Source organism: Triturus cristatus, chromosome 6 (assembly GCF_964204655.1).
Source record: "Triturus cristatus chromosome 6, aTriCri1.1, whole genome shotgun sequence".
In the NCBI taxonomy this organism is placed as follows: domain Eukaryota; kingdom Metazoa; phylum Chordata; class Amphibia; order Caudata; family Salamandridae; genus Triturus; species Triturus cristatus.
The window spans coordinates 723,265,269-723,286,072 of record NC_140589.1 but is presented as its reverse complement, the minus strand read 5'-3'; the positions used below and the strand labels follow the sequence as shown (position 1 = coordinate 723,286,072).

The window sequence follows — 20,804 nt, the reverse complement described above, 5'->3', positions numbered from 1 at the left end:
CTTTCATTCTACACAATCCCCCGGCTAATCTCTTCCACACCTGCTTGTTCCTACTTTATGACTTGTTTCCCAAAACAGGAGATGCTCATGTTTATTGGGGGGTCTCTTTACATCAAACGTGGGATCTGAACCTTACTGTGTAAATCATTGTGGGCTGGCCGAACTGGAATGTGGGATGGTCATCATGACTCTGCTTTTTCGTTTGTAATGTATACTTATAATGGCCATATCGTAAACCAAGGAATGTGTGCCTGGAGCATGATATTTTGTACTTAAGGAGAAGTCCGTTCCTATGATTTTCAGCAGTCTCCTGAGAACATACACGCTGTTGTACTTCTAGGATACCTGTCATTGGTCTGCAGCCAATAAACGATTCTTTGACTTCACCCAGAAGACTCTGTGTTTCTGTAGGTCCGGAACAGGGTGAAACCCAGAAGTCATAGGGTGTGTGCCCCTGCACCGCTGGGTCTAAAATACCCAGTACTTCAGGGTCACAATGGCCAAACTGTGCTGCACAGCAATGTGGGGAGCCAAGAAGCACTAATGGCGCCTACGCGACTGCATGGAATTCTTAGAAACAAGAAATGGCGGGAATCTTGAAAAAGGCTCTGCCAGTGGCAATCACTCAGCAAGTATTCCAGTCCATAAGTTTTTGGGTGGAGCGCAACTCCAGAAGAAGCTCAAACATAGTTAAATCAATCTCTTGGTACTGAGCGACAGCTCAGCCGAAGTGTTTCCATTGGAGCAAAAACAAGACTGATTTGTATGTGGTTGCCTCCCGACTGAAGTGGCACAGTGAGCAAAAAACAATGCATCAGAATGTGGAATGTGAGACGAAGAGTCATTTTGTGGGGACAACTAGTAATGTTTTGTGGATGTGCCTGTGGTTAAGACTGGTGAGTGTGCTACTACTGAGTGTATAGTCAGTGTTTTTGAGTGTGCACATATGGTGGCACTGATGAAAGTGTTAGTGTTGGCTATGGATCATGGTTTGAAGTGTGTGTGTCTAAAATACTGATTGAAGTGTTACGGCTAGAGTTTGGCTATCTACATGCTCGCATTTGTTTTTGTAAAACTAATAGGTTTTTATGCATGTGTATGTGTGTTTGTTGTGATGAAATGTCAGGTTTGCAGGAGCTAGGTACTGTTTGTGTAGCTCCGTTGATCAACCCATGTGTGTGTCTGTTTATTATGTGTGCAGTTACAATTTGTGGTAGGGCAGAGTGTAGTTAGGAGGGGAGAGGGGTCAGCAGGTCTTTGTGTAGAGCCCTTGTGTTTATGTTTCTGTGTGTGTGTGTGTGTGTGTGCATGTGTGTGTGCGTGGTTGAGTGTGTGCATGTGCGCGCATCTATATGTGCACAGAAAAAGCACATTTGTGAGTAGCTTCCTCTCTTCATGTAGTCAGAATGATTCCAGTTCTGGGCTTTTAACCTTTACATCATTGCTAACAGGTGGGTTAGTCGAACCCTGGTCAAGCGGCAACCACAATCTTTGTCAGGGTGAAGAACAAGCCAGCCCTATATTAACCTGTGCTCAACCTTCTGGTAGCTTGGCACAGAACAGTCAGGCTTAACTTAGAAGTAATGTGTAAAGAATTTGTGAAATACTTCAAATACTAATAAAGTGAAAAATAGCACACAAAAAGACCCCATACCAAGATAGACACGTAGAGCTTTCCTTAATAAATAAAACAAGACCAAAGTGACAAAAATCCAATCAGTAGAAGCGAAGATATGCAATTTTAAATATTTTAGAAAAGCTGCGTTTGCAGAGTGGTGGAGAAAGGGGGCATGGCCTCTGATGACTCCTCAGCAATCCCGCTTTGTGGAACTTATTGGAGATAACAGGAGGGGTTGTTGGCTCCCAAGAACATCCTTGGGGGCCAACTACCCCTCCTATTACCTCCAGTAAGTCTCACACAGCAGGATTGCTGAAACCTGGTAGGAGGTCACGCCCCTTTCCCCCACCACTCTGCAAACGCGCCTCCTGGTACACTACTAATAGGGCGATGAAAACTATTGAGTGGCTGTTTTTTCAGTAAATTTTTGTTTCGCAGTGGCGGCCTCAACATTTTTTCTGCAAGTTGTGGTCAGCCTCGGCCAATCAGCAGGTCCTATTTTTTTATTTTATTATTATATTACCACAGGACTCCTGCATGACTAACCGTCCAGATATACCTAACTTCTTAAGCCCTTCATGACCACCTTGATCCTCTTAAAATAGCAAATTTCTCAAAAACAGATGAATGGATTTACACCAAATAACAAACACACGCTTTCTGAGTGTAGTTCTGGCTTTTTCACAAATTTGATGTAATTCCATCTAGCTGTTTTTCCTGTAGGTGCTTTAAAATGTTCATATGGAAATTAACATGGGAAATCAAGGTTTATGGACCCACTTGCCGGATCACGCCAAAACTTTCCACGCGGGAGCTGAGGTGGATGAACTTTTTTGGGGGAAAGTTTTATGAAGATTCGTCAAACAACATCAAACTTATTAGCGAAACATAAAAAGCCATTCATATGGAAACTGTAACCTATCACCTCACAGCGGCATTTTGAAACACCAATAGTTAACTGAAGATGGCTATTCACTCCATGAAAGGCTTCTTGAATGTCTCAAATTGATTCTCTTTTCTGTGGCACTAGACACAACAGGGAATATCAAAATCAGGTCAACCCTGATGTAGGACCCTCCTTTTCTTCCTTATGTTACGCAGGACTCCATCTCAGACCGACTCATCTTTCAGGCAGAGACAATCGTAGGTCCAGCTTATCCCTCTCAAGGCTAGTCCAGATAGTTCTAGTGAGGTGACAATTCATGGTTGCACATGGATGAACCATCTAATGCCAAACTATTCTGCTTCTCCGACCATGGATTTAAGAAGCCTTTTAAGTTCAAATCCTTCACACACCCCGCAGGCTACCCTCATGGAATCTCCAGGCTTTCCATATGCCTGATCAACTCTGTTTTCCTTATTGTGTCCTTTGTTCAACACACAGATCCCTTCAACTCCAGAGGACAAGCTAAAGATATAATTTGTTGCTGCTTGACATTTCTCTCAATTTCTTTTACCATGGACTTTAATTTCAAAGGCAGTGAGCCCCATTGTAAAGAGTGATATTATAGGAATAATATTTATTAAAAAAAATTTCATTCAGCACTACATAACTTTAATTCTTTTTAACAACTTTATGTAGGTTTTGTTGGATACAGAGGAACAGTGTCTCCAAAGTTTCCACAGTAAAAAATAATCATAGGTGACAGAAGTTCCAAACCAATACAACAACGCCTTATCTCCATTCGGGAAAAGAAATGGAAAGTAATAGAAACATCGGACAGCCCTGATAAAAAGTAGGTCAAATAGAATTACCCATCATTTACATCTACTTCATTGAGGCTTTCTAAGGATATCCACAATCTTACCAGGCTAGATACATAAAATGGAACACACAGGTATGGAAAGCATTGCACATACGCAAAGTCTCTTTTGACACATTTTAAATGGCAAACAAATGTGTTCCAACTTAAGTAATTTGTTGTTTACTATAGCCAATAATTTCTCCAAGGAATATATTCCACATTTTGATTCACTATAAAGGTATCGGTGGTTTGCCTCATTCCTCTCGGACAGATCCCAAATAATCAAGATTGCGAACAGTCTCTCGTCTCCACTGGTGGGTGATCAAGGTGTCCCTCAAGGTTCTATCCTTGCACCCACTCTGTTTAATCTCTATGTGGAACCATTAGGGAACCTCCTAAGCAAATCTGGAATCCTTTACCATCTCTATGCGGATGACACCCAAATCTACCTCAAGGTGTCTTCCTCACAAGATTTCTCACTACTCAACTCTACTCTCGACTATTCACAACTGGATGTTAGTTCATCAACTCATTCTCAATCCCTCCAAAACTGAATTCCTCCTCCTATCTACCTCTCTCTCCCCGCCTCCTGTTCAATCCTGGATGGACCAGCTGAATTTATTCAACAGTAAACCCATCATTGTCGACTGCGCTAAATCCCTAGGTATCATACTTGACAAAAGACTCAACCTAATCTCACACATCAACTCCATTGCCAAGGACGCACGTTATCAGCTGCACCTTCTGTGAGGGAGTCGTCGGTTCTTCCCGGAGAAAGACCTAAAAACCTTGGTCCAATCGCTAGTTCTCTCTAGACTGGATTAATGCAACTCTCTTCTGACTGGCCTACTCAAATCTCACCTCTCCCCCCTCAAATCCGTCCTCCATTCAGCAGCTCGCTTCATTTCAGGGTCCAAACGAAGTGACCACGTCACTCCTATCCTGTATTCTCTCCGATGGCTTCCCATCGAGGCAGGAGCTATTTACAAAACGGCCTGCATCACCCACAAAGCCTTGCACACTTCCTCCCCTCGCTATCTGGCGAACAAACTGAAATTTTCTGGAGGCTTGAGACCTTCTCTAAATGCGGAAAAGCTTCTGCTTGAGCCCCCCCCCCTTCAAAAGGGAAAAATCGATGGCTCAATCGTTCTCAGGTAATGCGGTGAGAATCTGGAACTTGCTTCCTCCATTGCTCCGTGCCACCACCTCCATCCGGATCTTCAAAGCTGACCTCAAATCTCTTCTATTCCAAAGACACTTTCAGAACTAATTCCTTCATTCTCAGACCCCGCCGGGAAGTTCGTAAGTCATTGTAAATTGCTGTGTTTGATATTGTGTTCTTGCCTTCTATGTTTTTCCCTACCTCCCCTTGCCTGCTGTGTTTGATACTGTGTCCTGCTATTTTTGTAACGTTCTATTTTGTAACATTTCTCTCATGTAACGTAACTGGTTCTATTGTACAGCGCTCTGACACCTTTGGGTAAAGTCTGCGCTTTATAAAAATGCATTAAATAAAATAAAAATAAATAAATGGTCGGAACCTTCCTGGTGAGCAATATGGTAAACCTAGCTCCTATAAGTAAATGTGTAAGTAGTTTCCCTGTGAGAGTCCTACGTGGGTAATCGCCATTTTCCCTGAATCACGTGAAGCAGAACCTGTACGATAGGTAGGTAAAACTATGTTATTGAGTTGACGTGGGACAACTGACTGTATGACTACCACAATTTAACAAAGAAGCCCGATATTCCACATCCTTTCCAGCAAAGGTTTAGCAATCTAAGACCGCTTTCATTCTAAAAGAAGCAAAGTACCATCTTCTGATTATTTTATAGGCGTTTTATTTATGTTTGGTACATATAGATGATTTAGGGGTATTGGACTATACATTGGATCATATTTTGTCTGTCAATTTAATCTTTAAATCTTTTTCCCAGTGGAACATACAGTTATGTTTCCCATTGGGCTGTAAAATGCTCACCAAGATGTAAAGATTAGAAATCTCTCTTTTTGTCTAGTGTTGCAAGAAAGCATTTTTCTAACATGGTCTTTCTAGACCACCCTGTTTTCTAATACCTATACATTTCCCCACAGAAATGCCAGTGTGATGGGTTGGGCTCACCGGGTTTGAATCTAGAACAAAAGGGGGACTGGTGGTCTACTGTACCTCTCTCTCCACCTCTTGTCCCCTTTCGGCAGAAAGAATGGATGCCACATTCTGAAGCTTTATTGAACAACACAGACGACGATCAAGAAGCCGGCTCCTTTAATTGGGGATTCCTACCTGACGAGACTCCTCCCCCGAATGACGTCAAGACACTCCAGATGTTAAGATCAGAGAATCCCAGGAAGCGGACGTGTATCGACACCGGAGCGGAGGAAGAGCCGGGAGACAGAGCGTTCATGATAACCAGAGGAGCAGAAGCAGACGAGGGAGGAGACCGAAGATCGGGTCCCGCTGCAGCGCCGACGGAGCCAGGAGGCCAACGACCCCACGAGCCGCCGGGCCACGCTCCAGGAGGAGCGTGGCTGGAACAGGTACGGGGCAAGCTCTTGGGGTGGGTTGGAAGGAGAGAACGTACCTCTAGCTAAACGAGAAGCCTCCGACCCCCACACTCCTTAAAATAATCATTCACCTGCACGAACACTAGTTCACGAACACCCCCACCTCAGTTGTGTGTCACTACGTGCACCCGTGTGTGGTGTCTCCCTCACTCCCCGGGCCCTGGTACATTGGATAGCAGTCGGACAAGAGTCCTGATACCTTTCTTTCTTTATTTGTTTTACGCCAAAACCCTCCTCTACCTGTCAGGACGTCCGGACCACAGAGACCAGGCGCCAAGAGCCCCGAGACCGAGCTTCCTCCTGACCAGAGAGGACCTGAATCACTCGCCAACACGGATCCTGCAGCATTTGCCAACCAGTAGACAGAAATGAGTTTTTGGAAAAATAAAGCCCTACCTAAATAGACCTGGCCTATGTTCTGTTACTGTTACCACACCACTACTGGTGTCAGAAGTGGGATCAACACTCCAGTCCGTCAGCCAACCAATGATGGACGCCCTTATTCAACACCTCATTAAAGGCCAGGAAAAATTGGAATGGGCCATTGAAAGACAGATGACCTCAGCGCAGGCGGACCGCGAAGTGTTCAAGAGCACCATCACTGCCCACATAGAAGGCCGGCAGAAAGTAGTACACGACCCTGGTACCCCTATACTCGTGGAAAGGCGAGCCCCCATTCCTAATCCCTCTGGAATTTCACTCGAGAAGTACATAACCGGGGAGGATCCAGACGCCTTTTTACTGAACTTTGAGAGGGCCGCCAGAGCGTGTGGCTGGCCCGAAGAAAAGTGGCCCTTGTTTTTGGCACCCCTCCTAACGGGCGAATCCCAATTCGCATACCAAGTTGCCAATCCTAGGGGGGACACTCCATACCAGGAAATCAAAGAGGTGATCCTAAATCATCTTGGTCGAGATGCGGAAGCCTACAGAGTGAGGTTTCGGAAAGAACGGGGCATACCAGGAGAGAACCCGAAGACACTGTTTTTTTGCCCTAAGATGGCTGCAGACAAGTGGCTGAAACCAGCCACTAGTACTAAGGATGAGATAATGACTAGGGTACACCTAGAACAATTCATGGAGGCTCTCCCTTATGGTACACAGAGGTGGCTCAAACAACACTCCAACCTCTCGGCCGAACAAGCCATCGAGATGGCCGCAAACTATTCTAGAGCTCAACCCCAGACTATGGTATGGGACAACGAAAAAAACACACAAGGCTGGCCTGCCCCCTAAGTCCGAAAAGAAACCAAAACCATTGATGGACCTTCCCAGAATCAAGCCTGCCCGAATGGAGACACCCACCTTCAGAGGGCCCCAGTGTTTTGAGTGTGGCGATTGGGGCCACATCGCCCGTCTATGCCCTAGAAAGAAACCAGCAGAGGAGCCTATGTAGGTTGGGTACATCCCGAAGGCAGAGCTATACTCGGCAGAGATGGGGACATCCTTCTATGTACGTGTGCAGGTGAATGGGAAACTGGTAAAAGCCCTGTTAGACTCAGGATGTAAGCAGTCAGTGGTCCAGAAAAGCCTTATTCTCCCTACCCAATATATACCCGACATGCTAGTACACATCCGGTGCATGCACGGGATGTAAAACCCTATCCGTTGGCACTGGTAACCATGGTACCCATAAATAGAAACCCTTGCACGGTAAGGGTGGGGGTAGTTGATTCACTACCAGAAGACATCATCCTGGGGGTTGACAATCCTGATTTTCTCTCCCTATTCCAAGATAAAGTGGGAAAACAAACAGGAGTGCAAGGGATTCCCCTTCCGGCTTTCACCTCCCCAGACCCTTGGTTGTTGGACCAAAGCTTCCGCTTTGCCCAAGCCAATGATTCCACTTTGTTTAATGCTTGGGAGTCCGCCCTGTTAGTCAGAGCAACACCAACCCTACTTACCCCCGTTTTTTGATCAGGAATGACCTCCTGTATCGTGAAGGTGGTCTAGGGGAACCAACACAGATATTAGTCCCTGTACCTTTCCGAGAACAGATCCTCTTCTTCTCCCACGCGCACCTCACTGCAGGACACTCTGGGGCGGAGAAAACCACGGAGAGCGTATTGCATCATTTCTTCTGTCCAGGCATATACAAAGACATACAGAAGTACTGTCAAACGTGTGAAATATGCCAGAAAAAGAATATGCAACGACCTCCGGCAGTCCCACTGCAGCCCATGCCGATTATCGGAACCCCATTAGAGAGAGTTGGTATGGAATTGATAGGTCCTCTGCCCAAAACATCTAAAGGGAACCTTTACGCATTGGTGATCGTGGATTACGCCACCAGATTCCCAGAGGCGTTCCCCCTCAGAGCCCCCACCACCAAAAACATTGCGGAGAAGTTTTGGGAATTATTCTCCAGGGTGGGCTTCCCCCAAATAAATATTGACGGACCAGGGGACCCCATTCGTGTCCCGCCTAATGAGAGAAGTATGTCGTTCCTTGAATCTATACCACCTCTGTACGTCAGTATACCATCCTCAGACGGACAATCTCGTCGAGAGGTATAACCGATCCCTAAAGACAACTTTGATAAAGATATTCACCGTCGAGGGACGGGATTGGGACCGCCTTCTACCACTGGCCCTATATGTACTACGTGCACAGGTACAAAGTAGCCTAGGTTGTGCAGCATTTGAAATGCTGTATGGACGACAGCCCAGGTCCCTCCTCGAGATGACCAAAGACGTTTGGGAGACAGAAGAAGAGAACGACCAGCGATCATTGTTGGAGTATACACAACAGCTACAGTCCAAACTGGGTAAATTGAGAGACCTGGCCTACTCCAACCTAGAAAAAAGCAGAACCAGACAAAAGAAGTACTATGACAGGGGAAAAAGGTGGAGAAAACTGTCTGCTGGGGACTGGGTATTGGTCCTACTCCCGTCCTCTACCCGCAAATTCCAAAGCGAGTGGTTAGGCCCTTACCGGGTGGTAGAGACCTTAGGAAATACAACGTATCGGATACAGATAAGTCCTACCAGGGCCCAATTTTACCACATAAATATGCTAAAAAAAATGGCTCAGACCCACACCCAAGGCAGCACACCTTTCATTGCCAACATCAACATCCCATGACTCAACGCTGGAGAAACTCGTGGTCAATGAAGACATCACAGAGGACATGATAGAAGAGCTACGCCACACCTTGCTCCCTTTTTCAGCCATTTTTTCAGACACACCAGGAAAGACCTCCCTGGCAGAACACAAAATTGAAACACAGACCGGGAAGAAACAGAGGCCATATCGGACACCCGCGGCCAGGAGAGACGCTGTAAGAAGAGAGGTACAGGAGATGCTGAGACTGGGTGTGATTCGTCCATCAAAAAGTGATTGGTCGTCTCCAATCGGAATGGTTCCGAAGCCAGATGGGACAATGCGCTTCTGCATGGATTTTCAAGCCCTAAACTCGATATCAATGTTTGAGGCTTACCCTATCCCCAGGGTTGATGAGCTCATAGAAAAACTGGGCGACTCAAAGTACATTACAACATTTGATTTGACAAAGGGGTACTGGAAGGTGCCCCTCCGTGAGGAAGACCGAAAGAAAACCGCGTTTATAACTGATGAAGGATTGTTTGAATTTAATGTTCTTCCTTTCGGCCTCCACGGGGCACCTGCCACATTTCAAAGGCTGATGAACACCATCCTACAGTCATACCCCTCATTCTGTTCAGCATACCTGAACGATATTGTTGTATTCAGTACGAATTGGGCAGAACACTTGAAACACTTGGAAACCATCTCACAGGCGCTCAAATGCGCCGGTCTACACATCAACGCAAAAAAAATCCCGCGCAGCGTATCAAAGAGTAAAATACCTCGGGTACGTGTTAGGAGATGGAGTAATTGCCCCACAGGCAGAAAAAGTAAAAGCCATAGTAGAAACGCCGTTTCCCACCACCAAGAGAGAACTATAGGAGATTCGTCCCACAATTTTCGGAACTAGCGGCCCCTTTAACCAACTCCCTTCGGAAAGAAGTACGACCACAGCAGCTCCTGCACCCAGCCCCAGAAATGTTAAGCGCCTTTGAGGAGTTGAAAAAGATCATCACCACAAGCCCTGAACTCATATCCCCAGATTATGACAAGGCATTTTTTCTCTCCACTGACGCTTCTAACTCTGGGCTAGGGGCGGTGTTATCACAGGTAGAGGGAGACGGTCTAGAACACCCTGTCTTATATGTCAGTAGGAAATTGTTTCCCCGGGAATGTAAGTACCCCACGATAGAGAGGGAGTGCCTAGCAATTAAATGGGCCATTGACAAACTACGCTATTACCTAGAAGAAAAACCATTCATCCTGTACAGGGATCATGCCCCATTGCAATGGATGTGTCAGAACAAGGCCCAGAACCCCAGAGTACTCCGCTGGTGTTTATCCCTACAACCATTTACCTTCGAGGTACGACATCGGAAGGGCAGGGAAAATGGGAACGCAGATTACCTATCTAGGGTCTTTCCTCTCCCCAATCGGGAGAATCCAGGGGGGAAGGAATGTGACGGGTTGGGCTCACCGGGCTTGAATCTAGAACAAAAGGGGGACTGGTGGTCTACTATACCTCTCTCTCCACCTCTTGTCCCCTTTCAGCAGAAAGAATGGATGCCACATTCCGAAGCTTTATTGAAAAACACAGACGACGATCAAGAAGCCGGCTCCTTTAATTGGAGATTCCTACTTGACGAGACTCCTCCCCCGAATGACATCAAGACGCTCCAGACGTTAAGATCAGAGAATCCCAGGAAGTGGACGTGCATCGACACCGGATTGGGGGAAGAGCCGGGAAAGAGAGCGTTCGTGATAACCAGAGGAGCAGATTCAGAAGAGGGAGGAGACCGAAGATCGGGTCCCGCTGCAGCTCCGACTGAGCCAGGAGGCCAACGACCCCACGAGCCACGCTCCGGGAGGAGCGTGGCTGGAACAGGTACGGGGGCAAGCTCTCGGGGTGGGTTGGAAGGAGAGAACGTACCTCTAGCTAAACGAGAAGCCTCCGACCCCCACACTCCTTAAAATAATCATCCACCTGCACGAACACTAGTTCACGAACACCCCCACCTGAGTTGTGTGTCACTATGTACACCCCTGTGTGGTGTCTCCCTCACTCCCTGGGCCATGGTACATTGGATAGCAGTCGGACAAGAGTCCTGATACCTTTCTTTATTTTTTTGTTTTAAGCCAAAACCCTCCTCTACCTATCGGGACGTCCGGACCATGGAGACCAGGCGCCAAGAGCCCCGAGACCGAGCTTCCTCCTGACCAGAGAGGACCTGAACCACTCGCCAACACGGATCCTGCAGCATTTGCCAACTAAAAAAGACTAACCAGTAGACAGAAACTAGTTTTTGGAAAAATAAAGCCCTACCTAAATAGACCTGGCCTACGTTTTGTTACTGTTACCACGCCACAGCCAGCAAGAGTGATAATATTCATAACAATAGGTTCAACTATCACTCAATTTAATGACACTCAATTAACCAACCTCAGAAGGATGGAATGCTGAGTCGCCCTTGCAAAGATTCACATTTGTGACCTGCATATTTCTACACGTTTCAGCAGGAGTGCATTCAACTCACTGGGCTATACTGCGGCATCATCAAGTGTCAGTTTTGTGGAAGTCAAGATCTGAAGGGTAAAATTCTACAACTGAAGTCAGAACCTCATTTTGGGCTGCGACATCCTTTTTTCAGAGTCAGTGCAAATGGTCAGTTTTACCTGGGCTCTGAATTTCTGCCTGATAATGAAAATAGCCCGCAATAAGAGAAAGTGATATTCCCAGAATGACCGTTTGGTCCAATGGGAAAACGGAAATGAAATCCTAGGTTTATGGTGCAAAACATAGTTGTGACATTACAATTAGTCTCACAAATACCACTTAATAATCATCACTTGAGTGGTATACTTATTCGGAAGGCACTGCATAGTGCAAAAGAGACTGCTCTATGGCATGACTGCATGATCAACAAATACCTGTGACTTATTATAAGAATAACATCGAAAAGACCGAGTGGGTAGTAGACGGCTGAAATGCCAGAAACCGGTCCTAGGAAGCTTGTTTCCGGTCCAGGGAAGACATGGCTTGGCAGTTCGGGCTGGACTGTTCCCATGAGGCACAGGGTCAGACTGATTTGCATATGGCCATGTCTGAACTGGGGTGGCAGAGTGGGCTAAAGAACGGTGATGGATTAAACCCAGATCAGTTGACTGGGGGTGAGTGCTTGCAATGTTCAACACTCCGTTCATCATTTCCTTTGGTTTTTGCTTAGTAAATTACTTCAACATCTTTTTAATGTGGACCATGCCTTGCAAGCAACGCATGCATTTTTTGGCAAAATTTCCCTGCATGATTCTGGCATACGAAAGCCTGAGCTTTCATAGTAATTGTTCAAAGGCTTGTTAAATCAGCACAAAACGTATCTTCAATGGGTGACTGTCAACAGAAATGTATGAACCATGTGAGGTTTCTTGCAGTGAGCTTGGGCATGCAAGATTCCAATGCTGTAAATCAGCCTTCTTCTGCATTTTGATTTGAGACGATGACAATCGTGCATGTATTTGTAAACAAATAGGGGGATCTGGCAAAGGTCCTGTTAACAGGGGCGGCTCCTCCACTAGGGTTGGGGAGCGTCGTCCCACTGCTTTCTCGCAGAGCGAGAAGCAGAAACCTAAAATGGTAAATCTACCATTTTATGTTTCTGCTTCTCGCACTGTGAGAAAGCAGAAGTGTTTGGTTGGGGGCAGGTCGGGGAGGATTGGCTTGCTCACTGCTGAGGAAGCGGACTGTTTGGTCGGCCCCAGAAAATGGCCTCCCTGTAGGTGCCTGGATAGTCGGCGTCCTGACCAATCTCAACGCTGCCATTGCAGTGTTGTGATTGGCTTAGGGGAGGGAGGCTGCCTGCTTCCTGCTCCTGCCGGAGGCAGGAGAGGAGGAGAGGAGCAGAGACAGCACGGGAACGAGCAACGAGATAAGTTAACTTTTTGTAAAATGTGTTATTTTAAATGAACCCCCCCCCCCCGCGTGACCCCTCCCCCTCACCTCACCCCACTGGCGAGTCATGCCAGCCGTGACTGCCTGTTAAGTCTGCTACTAAGGTTTGCATGAACAAAATGAGTCATGAACCTGAGAACTGGAGCCTCTCCCTCTAGTCCCAGAGATTTCTATGAAATAAAAAGTATAATGGAGAGGTGGGAAGCAATACACCATGATATACCGCTTGCCACTTCCACTGATGTAAGCATTGTTGTTTGTTGCATATACTCTTGACACCTCATCCTTCCCTATGAAGAATGAGGGTGGGGAAATCATTAAGGTCAGTTGTGAATTCATCCCAGGAGCTCCAGTAAAACATCACAGTAGTCGCACTGAATTTCTGGCACTTCTACCAGGACAGGAACTACCTTGATGTGGCCCATGGCCAATAAGGCAGAATTATTGTAATAAAATAGAAATGCCTGCAAAAATAAACTAATGCAACAAAGTTTAAAATGAGCTAAAGGACAGATCAACACATGGTGTGGCTGCAAGGGTACCTGTCCATACAAGACAATAGAAAATGAGGGAGACCCACATGAAGTACTAGCCTGCATAGCTTAAAATCTGGTTAGGAGGCAATGAAAAATTAATTTTAAGACAAGAGACGTTGCCTTTCTCTTAGCTGTACATGCATCCACCTTCAAGAACCAAGGTCTGTATTGTATTTGGGATTTACATGTCACATAGTGAGGTAGTTCTGCTGCGTACTGGGGAGCTCGTGGGGATTCCTTTTGGGAATGTGGAATGCGTGGTTGGTCGAAGGGCAGTTGCAGCAGGGAGCGGACAGAGAGAAGGTATAAACCGATGGGGCGCTTGATGTATCTTAACCTGTGAATTAAAACATGGAACTACGGAACTCTCCTGCCTCGTTGTTCATCTGTGTGCTGAACCTCATGTAAAAGTGGCGATGATCGAACCTGCCGTGTAGTGTGATTTCACTTCACTGCCTGATTTGCATCTAAAGGAGGTACGTGGTATTTGGCTTGTTAATCGGGGGCACACATCGAGCCTCTTCACCCGGACCTATTTAGTTATTCATATGTGCCCCATCGGAGATCTCGTAATAGACTGAGTAAAAATAACCCGTGTGTGTCGAGTATCGACAATTCGCAAGAATTACGGGTGTTATCTTCATTCACCAAGGCTTTTGAACTTCTATTTAAGTTAAAATTGGATTTTACCTTGGAAAAATTGTTCGCGTTTCACGCTCTGAATTTAAAAATAATCACCGAAGACGAGAGCGTCACCGTCACGCAGCCACCATTCCAAGTCTTGGATTCTGTGATGAGTGCTTCGTTGCGCAGCTGTGCATGAAACGTCTCACGGCATCGGTTGTAGCGTAATTGTAGCGTAGCAACAGTGCCGATCAGCGAGGGATCCTGCAATCCAAGGCTGACAAGCATTTTCACGAGCAAGTCATCACGTTTTGAATGTTTGCTGTGTTTTGAATGTTCGAGACCTTTTATTAAGTTTTCCTAAGAAGCCCACATAACATTAGACAACGTGACAACTTTATTTATTTATTTATTTTGGTTGAGAAATTAATAACTTTATTCTACCATCTGCACAGTGACACTTCAAGATCAAGACATTAATGACTACGGTGACTACTTTATTTATTTTAATTTGTTTTGTTGAACCATCCACTGACTTTATTCAAACAATTTTTTTTTCTGTCCAAAGCAGTAGTCAATCTAGTATGAACGGATTTCAAATTTGTAAATAGTTGTTATACTAGGGGCGTAATGATATATATATATTTTTTTAATATTCACAGTTCGCACCATGGAAACTAATGCTGTTCTTGCTCCACCTAAATTTTTACAAAACCCCGGTCTTCCTCCCATGGCTTGGGAAGATTGGCGAGAGTCTTTTGAGACTTACCTTGAAGCTATCGGGGGTGAGACGTTTTTAGCTTCACGTAAGTTAGCTCTCCTAAAACACAACCTTGGTGTGGAGGGTAGGAAAGTTTTAAAAACTTTACCTAAACCAGTAGTTGTTAATGCATCTATAAATAATGCAGTACTTAGAGATGATGGAGGAAATTCCACAGATGAAGAAACTGTATTTGATAGTTCCAAAACGGCTATATATGTAGCTGATGAGTATGTTGAGGCTTTAAGTGCTTTAGAAGAGAATTACGGAAAAAAAACAAGCATTGTTGTCGAAAGACATAAATTCTTTTCGAGAGCACAATTAACAGGTGAAACGGTAGAACAGTATGTTGCTGTTTTAAGAACACTAGCTGCAACTTGTAAGTTCAAAGATTTACATGAAGAGATTATCAGGGATCAATTTATAAATAGAACAAACATTCCAAAAATTCAAGAAAGACTTCTCGATCTCAATGACCCAACCTTACAGAAAACTATAAGTGTAGCTAGAAGAATCGAAAACACTTCACGATATGTAAAAGAATTAAATGGAGAAAATCCTAAGAACCAAAGCGAAGTAAATCTCTTAGATAACCGCACAACTAAAACCACAGTGGTAGTGCCTAAAGACCATAATAACACTTACAAACAGAAATTGAACTCAGAATAAGTAAAACACAATAATTCTTTCACTCAACCCAATAAAGGCAAAATACAATCATCCAATCCTAAACGTTTTTGTTTCAGGTGTGGAAGTTACATTCGCACCGCCAAATACCCACGATGTCCAGCCATTAATGTCACTTGCTTTAAGTGCAATAAAACAGGGCATTTCTCTAAAATGTGTAAAACGGGAGATCGTGAATTTTGGAAACACTGAGTAAACACAGTTAATTATAATTACGATTCACCTTTGAGTGATAGTGATATTGAAGTAATGGTTATTTGGGATCTGGAAGTAGATGAAGTATCAGGCACATATCAACCACCTAAATGTGTTTTATCAATAAATCAAGTGGAGATTTCTATGTGGGCGGATTCGTGTTCATCCTTCACTATTATTGATAAAAAGATGTGGTTTTCAATTAATAAGACCAGTCTTTTACTGTCAGATGTAGAACCGGTTGGGTATGGGGGAAACAAACTCCCAATCTTAGGATATTTTGTAGGTGACATATCATACAAAGGCAGAAGCACGCATGCTAAAATTTATGTTGTTGACAAAGGTAGAGCCATGTTGGGGTGGAAAGAACAAAAAAGTTTGGGTATAATTCTTGATCCAAATCATCCCAACCAAGTTTTACTAACTGGTGACTCCCACATAGAGTGGAGTGTGAAATTTCCTGATTTATTTAAAACTGAACTGGGTTGTTTGAAGAAATTTTAACATCGTATCATTTTAAAATCTGATGCCATCCCAATAGTTCACAAAGTTCGGAATGTTCCTTTGATTTTAAGACCACAATTGAAGCTAGAACTAGACAGATTATGCAGGGAGAACATAATTGAGCCTATAGAAGCATCTGAATGGCTTAGTCCAGTGGTTTTGGCACGCAAACCCAACGGAAAATTGCGTATGTGTGTAGATCTAAGAGATCTGAATAAAAATATTTGGATTGACCGACATCCTCTTCCGCGAATAAACGAAATGATAGCTAGTGTCAAGAATGCCAAATATTTTTCAACTATTGATTTGTCTAATGCATACCATCAGCTAAAATTGCACCCCACCTCACGACATCTCACATCATTTATTACTCCTGAGGGCGCATTTCAGTTTCTCAGAATGCCTTTTGGGTTAGCTTCTGCGGCAGCAGTTTTTCAAAGAATCATGTGTAGCATCCTAAGGGATATAGACAACATGCTAGTTTTTCAGGATGATGTGTTAGTGTGGGGAAAAGATCTTGTAACTCATGATGCAATTGTGGAGGACGTCCTAAGTAAGCTTCAACAAGCTGGGTTAACACTTTCAGCTGACAAATGTAAATTTGCGGTAACACAGATTGGCAATCTAGGTCACACTTTGTCAGCTGATGGTGTCATACCTAAAAAAAATCTTTTGGATGCAATTAATAATGCTCCGTCTCCCATTGATAAAGATCAACTTCGTTCATTTTTGGGGTTAGCGGAATATTATTCCAAATTTGTAGATCACTTCGCGTCTAAAGTTCATTGTTTGAGACTTCTGATGAAAAAAGGGGCAAACTTTGCTTGGAGTCCCGAATGTCAAACTGCATTCGACAACCTTAAAGGGGACATCAGTCATGCGGTTGCTCTTAAACCATATGACCCTCACAACAAGTCTATCATTGTAGTGGATGCAAGTTCTTATGGTTTAGGTGCTGTTTTAATGCAAAGTAGTGGCAATTGTGAGTGGGTAGTAGCATTTGCTTCCCGTACCTTAAAAGGAGCTGAAGCTACTTATTCAGTTATTGAAAAAGAAGCTCTGGCGTGTTTTTGGGGCATTGACTATTTCAGAACGTACATTTGGGGCACACATTTTGAATTAAGGACTGATCACAAACCCTTGATAGACATTTGTACAACTAAAGGAGCTGGGAAGGCCACCCCCAGAATTGCAAAGTGGTTGTACAGATTACAAGAATATGATTTCCAAGTTGTGTATGTACCTGGCCTCAAAAACATTAATGCCGATTGTTTATCACGTTTACCCCTCCCAGAAGCATCCAAGGAGGATGTTTCTCTTGAGGATCTTGATGGAGATTACTTGATAGCTTCAGTAGAGGAAGCTTGCAATGGGGCAATTAGTTTGGAGGAATGGAAACAGGCTACCGTTAATGACCCCACATTACAACGGATAGTTTCATGCTTTGGCAATCGAAGTAATCATCAAGTCGGGGACGACATGGAGTTAACTGATTACAAAATGATTTGGTCTGAATTGTTTGTTGAACCTTCGTCAGGCATAATTAGAAGAACAGACAGATTAGTAGTGCTTCTGGGACTACGCCCAAGGTTATTGGAACTTCTTCATGAGGGACATCCTGGAATGTCCAGCATGAAAAGAAAGGCTAGGTGTGATTTTTGGTGGCCTGGAATAGATAAAGACATCGATAGATTTGTGAGAAACTGTGTAGCTTGCATGTGTAGTGACAAATCGCATATATCACAAGACACGACCATTGCACTTACTCCTTTCCCAGAAAAACCATGGCAAAAACTTGCTATGGACATTTGCGGTCCGTTCAATACCAATTATATAACTGGTAAATTTGCCTTTGTATTGATGGATTATTACACCAAATGGCCTGAAGTTGCTTTTATAAAAGAAATCAAGGCATCTAACGTTATCTGTTTTTGTGAGGAGATTTTCCATAGAGAGGGTTATCCTGAAAGCATCATTACTGACAATGGTCCGCAGTTTTTAGCCAAGGAATTTCAAGATTACATGAAGATCCATGGGATTAAACATATTACTACTGCAGTGTATAATCCTAGGGGAAATGGAATGGTAGAGAGGTTCAATCGGGTGTTGAAGGAGAGTATACAGTTGGCGGAAACGGAGGGAGTGGATTACAGGTTATCGGTTAAGAAGATGTTATGGAATTATCGTAACACTCCTCATTCGGCTACACGTGAAACTCCTTTTAGTCTCCTCAAGGGCAGAAGAGCATGTAGTAAAATCACTCCCGCTTGGATGCATAAGGAAAGTGTAAAGGAAATTCCAAGAGTAACCATTGAACAAAGAGTCAGTGATTACCAACAAAAATATGTTTTGAGACACAATAGTAGGATAAAGGGGCGAACACGACTGATCAAAACTGGGGATTGGGTTAGAACGTCACTTGAGGGGTTACCTAAAACAGGAATGTCCAAGTGGTCGAAACCCAAGGTAGTTTGGAAAACTAGTGGGAATTGTGCAAAGTTAAGTGATGGAAGATGGTGGAATTTCAGGAAAGTTACTTTATGCAATGAGCTTGAATGTAGGAAGGGAGTCAAGGATGCGAACAGTGTTCGTTTTCCAAAACCTGGTGACCTTAATGGTGTTCCCTCCAACAATAAAAGATGTGACGATTCATCTGTTACACGCAATGTTAGCTCCAGAAGATTATCAGGGCGAATTATTCATAGGCCTTCCTGGCAGAAGGATTATGTGTGTTCCTAATTAGGTTAGTGTTATGTATTCTTTTTATTTTATTTTTTTTTGCTTTCTTTTATTTTCCTCATTAGACTTTGCAATTCATTCGTATTGCTGGTTCTTTTCATATGTCTGGTATTCATTTGTATAGTGTAAATAGATCTTTATGTTATGTTCTTGAAGAGGGGGGATGTGTTGTATTTGGGATTTACATGTCACGTAGTGAGGTAGTTCTGCTGCGTACTGGAGAGCTCGTGGGGATTCCTTTTGGGAATGTGGAATGCGTGGTTGGTCGAAGGGCAGTTGCAGCAGGAAGCGGACAGAGAGAAGGTATAAACCGATGGGGCGCTTGATGTATCTTAACCTGTGAATTAAAACATGGAACTACGGAACTCTCCTGCCTCGTTGTTCATCTGTGTGCTGAACCTCATGTAAAAGTCTGTGTAGACTATGAGAAGGCAATTGACCAATCTCCAATGTACACCAATTTTCAGGCGCCATTTATTTTAAAAGATAACGAAAATTCATTTCATTTTCAAGCTTAATTTCTTTTTCAAGGTCACATAATTTATTTATTTATTTTATTCAACCAATAACATGATCATAGACTGTACAAGAAAGAATCACAAAACATATACAATTCTGTCAATGGTCACATAACATAATGTTTTGTTTCTGCTATCATCGTGGAACACATCATCCGACCACACTGGAATTAGGACAAGAAAGTGTGAACGCTTTTTTTATTATGGGTTTTCTGATTGGGATGTTGAGTGCTTGCCAACCAAAGGGGGAAGAGAGATGTGCTTTAGAGTTTCACGTACCTTTCCTGCATCAACAAGTTCTGAAATGATATCCAGCGTTGGCCCACTTGGTGAAAAGAACCCCCAGCGATAGTGAACCCCTTTACACAGGTGCTGCAAGAAAAGGCAGTGAATAAGAGGGACAGAAAGGGGATCTGGTATAAATTAAACGGTCCGCTACTTGGAACAATAAAACAAGATCAACAACTGCCATCTGCGAAGACTTTCTGCCTAGAAAAACAAACACTATTTCCCATAAAGAGCAGAGAACAACAATCGGGGCAAACAAAGACGATGCAAGTAGCCTTAATTTCTAGCATCTGAGGGCTCGCTTTTATTTCTGCTTTAGAGACGGCTACAAGGACCGGCCATTTCCTAATCTTTTTATTTTTCTCAAAAGCCACCTAGTGCTCTTCAGGCTGTTTTCTTCTTTACTGAAACAGCAACACTTCATTTAAAATCAAAAGCATCTTGCTGGCCTCGATATATCTGTGACAGCAGCGGTTGTCAGCAAGTGGTGCCACTTGGACGCGCTGCCATGGGAACAGCCATGGCAACAGCCGAGAATCATGCCAGACGCCGTTTACTGATGCAAGCAGCAAGAGTGTCCTAGGCTGAAGCACGCAAACCCTTCAGTTGATTTGGCTCCATCCCCATTCAAGGGTCAAGGGTCTCGCTTGGATCGTGATGCGCATAGGGGTTTTCGGAAGAAGTTGTTAAGTTTATAAGTGTTACACCTTTTTCTCCCTACAGAATTTCTGGTGTTCAATTAACACTGCATTTTCAAAAACACCAATTCAAGACACACTATCGCAGTTATTTTAAATAATTTTACAAAAAGTACATGATTACAAAGGAAAAGCAGACCTTATATTTAAACTCTGATCAAATGTAGAATAAACCATCCAGGGGGAAGGAAACCCAAAGAACATTGCAACGGAGGAAGAAACAGCATGAGGAGGTGGTGTTCCAGGGCAGCATCTCCCCTTTAGGGAAGATGCTGAAATGGAGAGAGGTGATGAATGTGTCACCCTTCAGTACCTGTGCAATTACTCTACGAATGCCACTT

General features: G+C 44.0%; 1 protein-coding gene across 1 annotated transcript in view; it reads right to left on the bottom strand.

Annotated features, from left to right (window-relative positions):
- RTN4IP1 (reticulon 4 interacting protein 1) overlaps positions 1 to 20,804 on the bottom strand; it is a 270,285-nt gene that overhangs the window by 120,363 nt on the left and 129,118 nt on the right. The window contains exon 9 of the mRNA XM_085611230.1: positions 19,757 to 19,849. Within this exon, the coding sequence (XP_085467356.1) occupies positions 19,757 to 19,849 (93 nt within the window). The remainder of the gene's footprint in view (positions 1 to 19,756; positions 19,850 to 20,804) is intronic.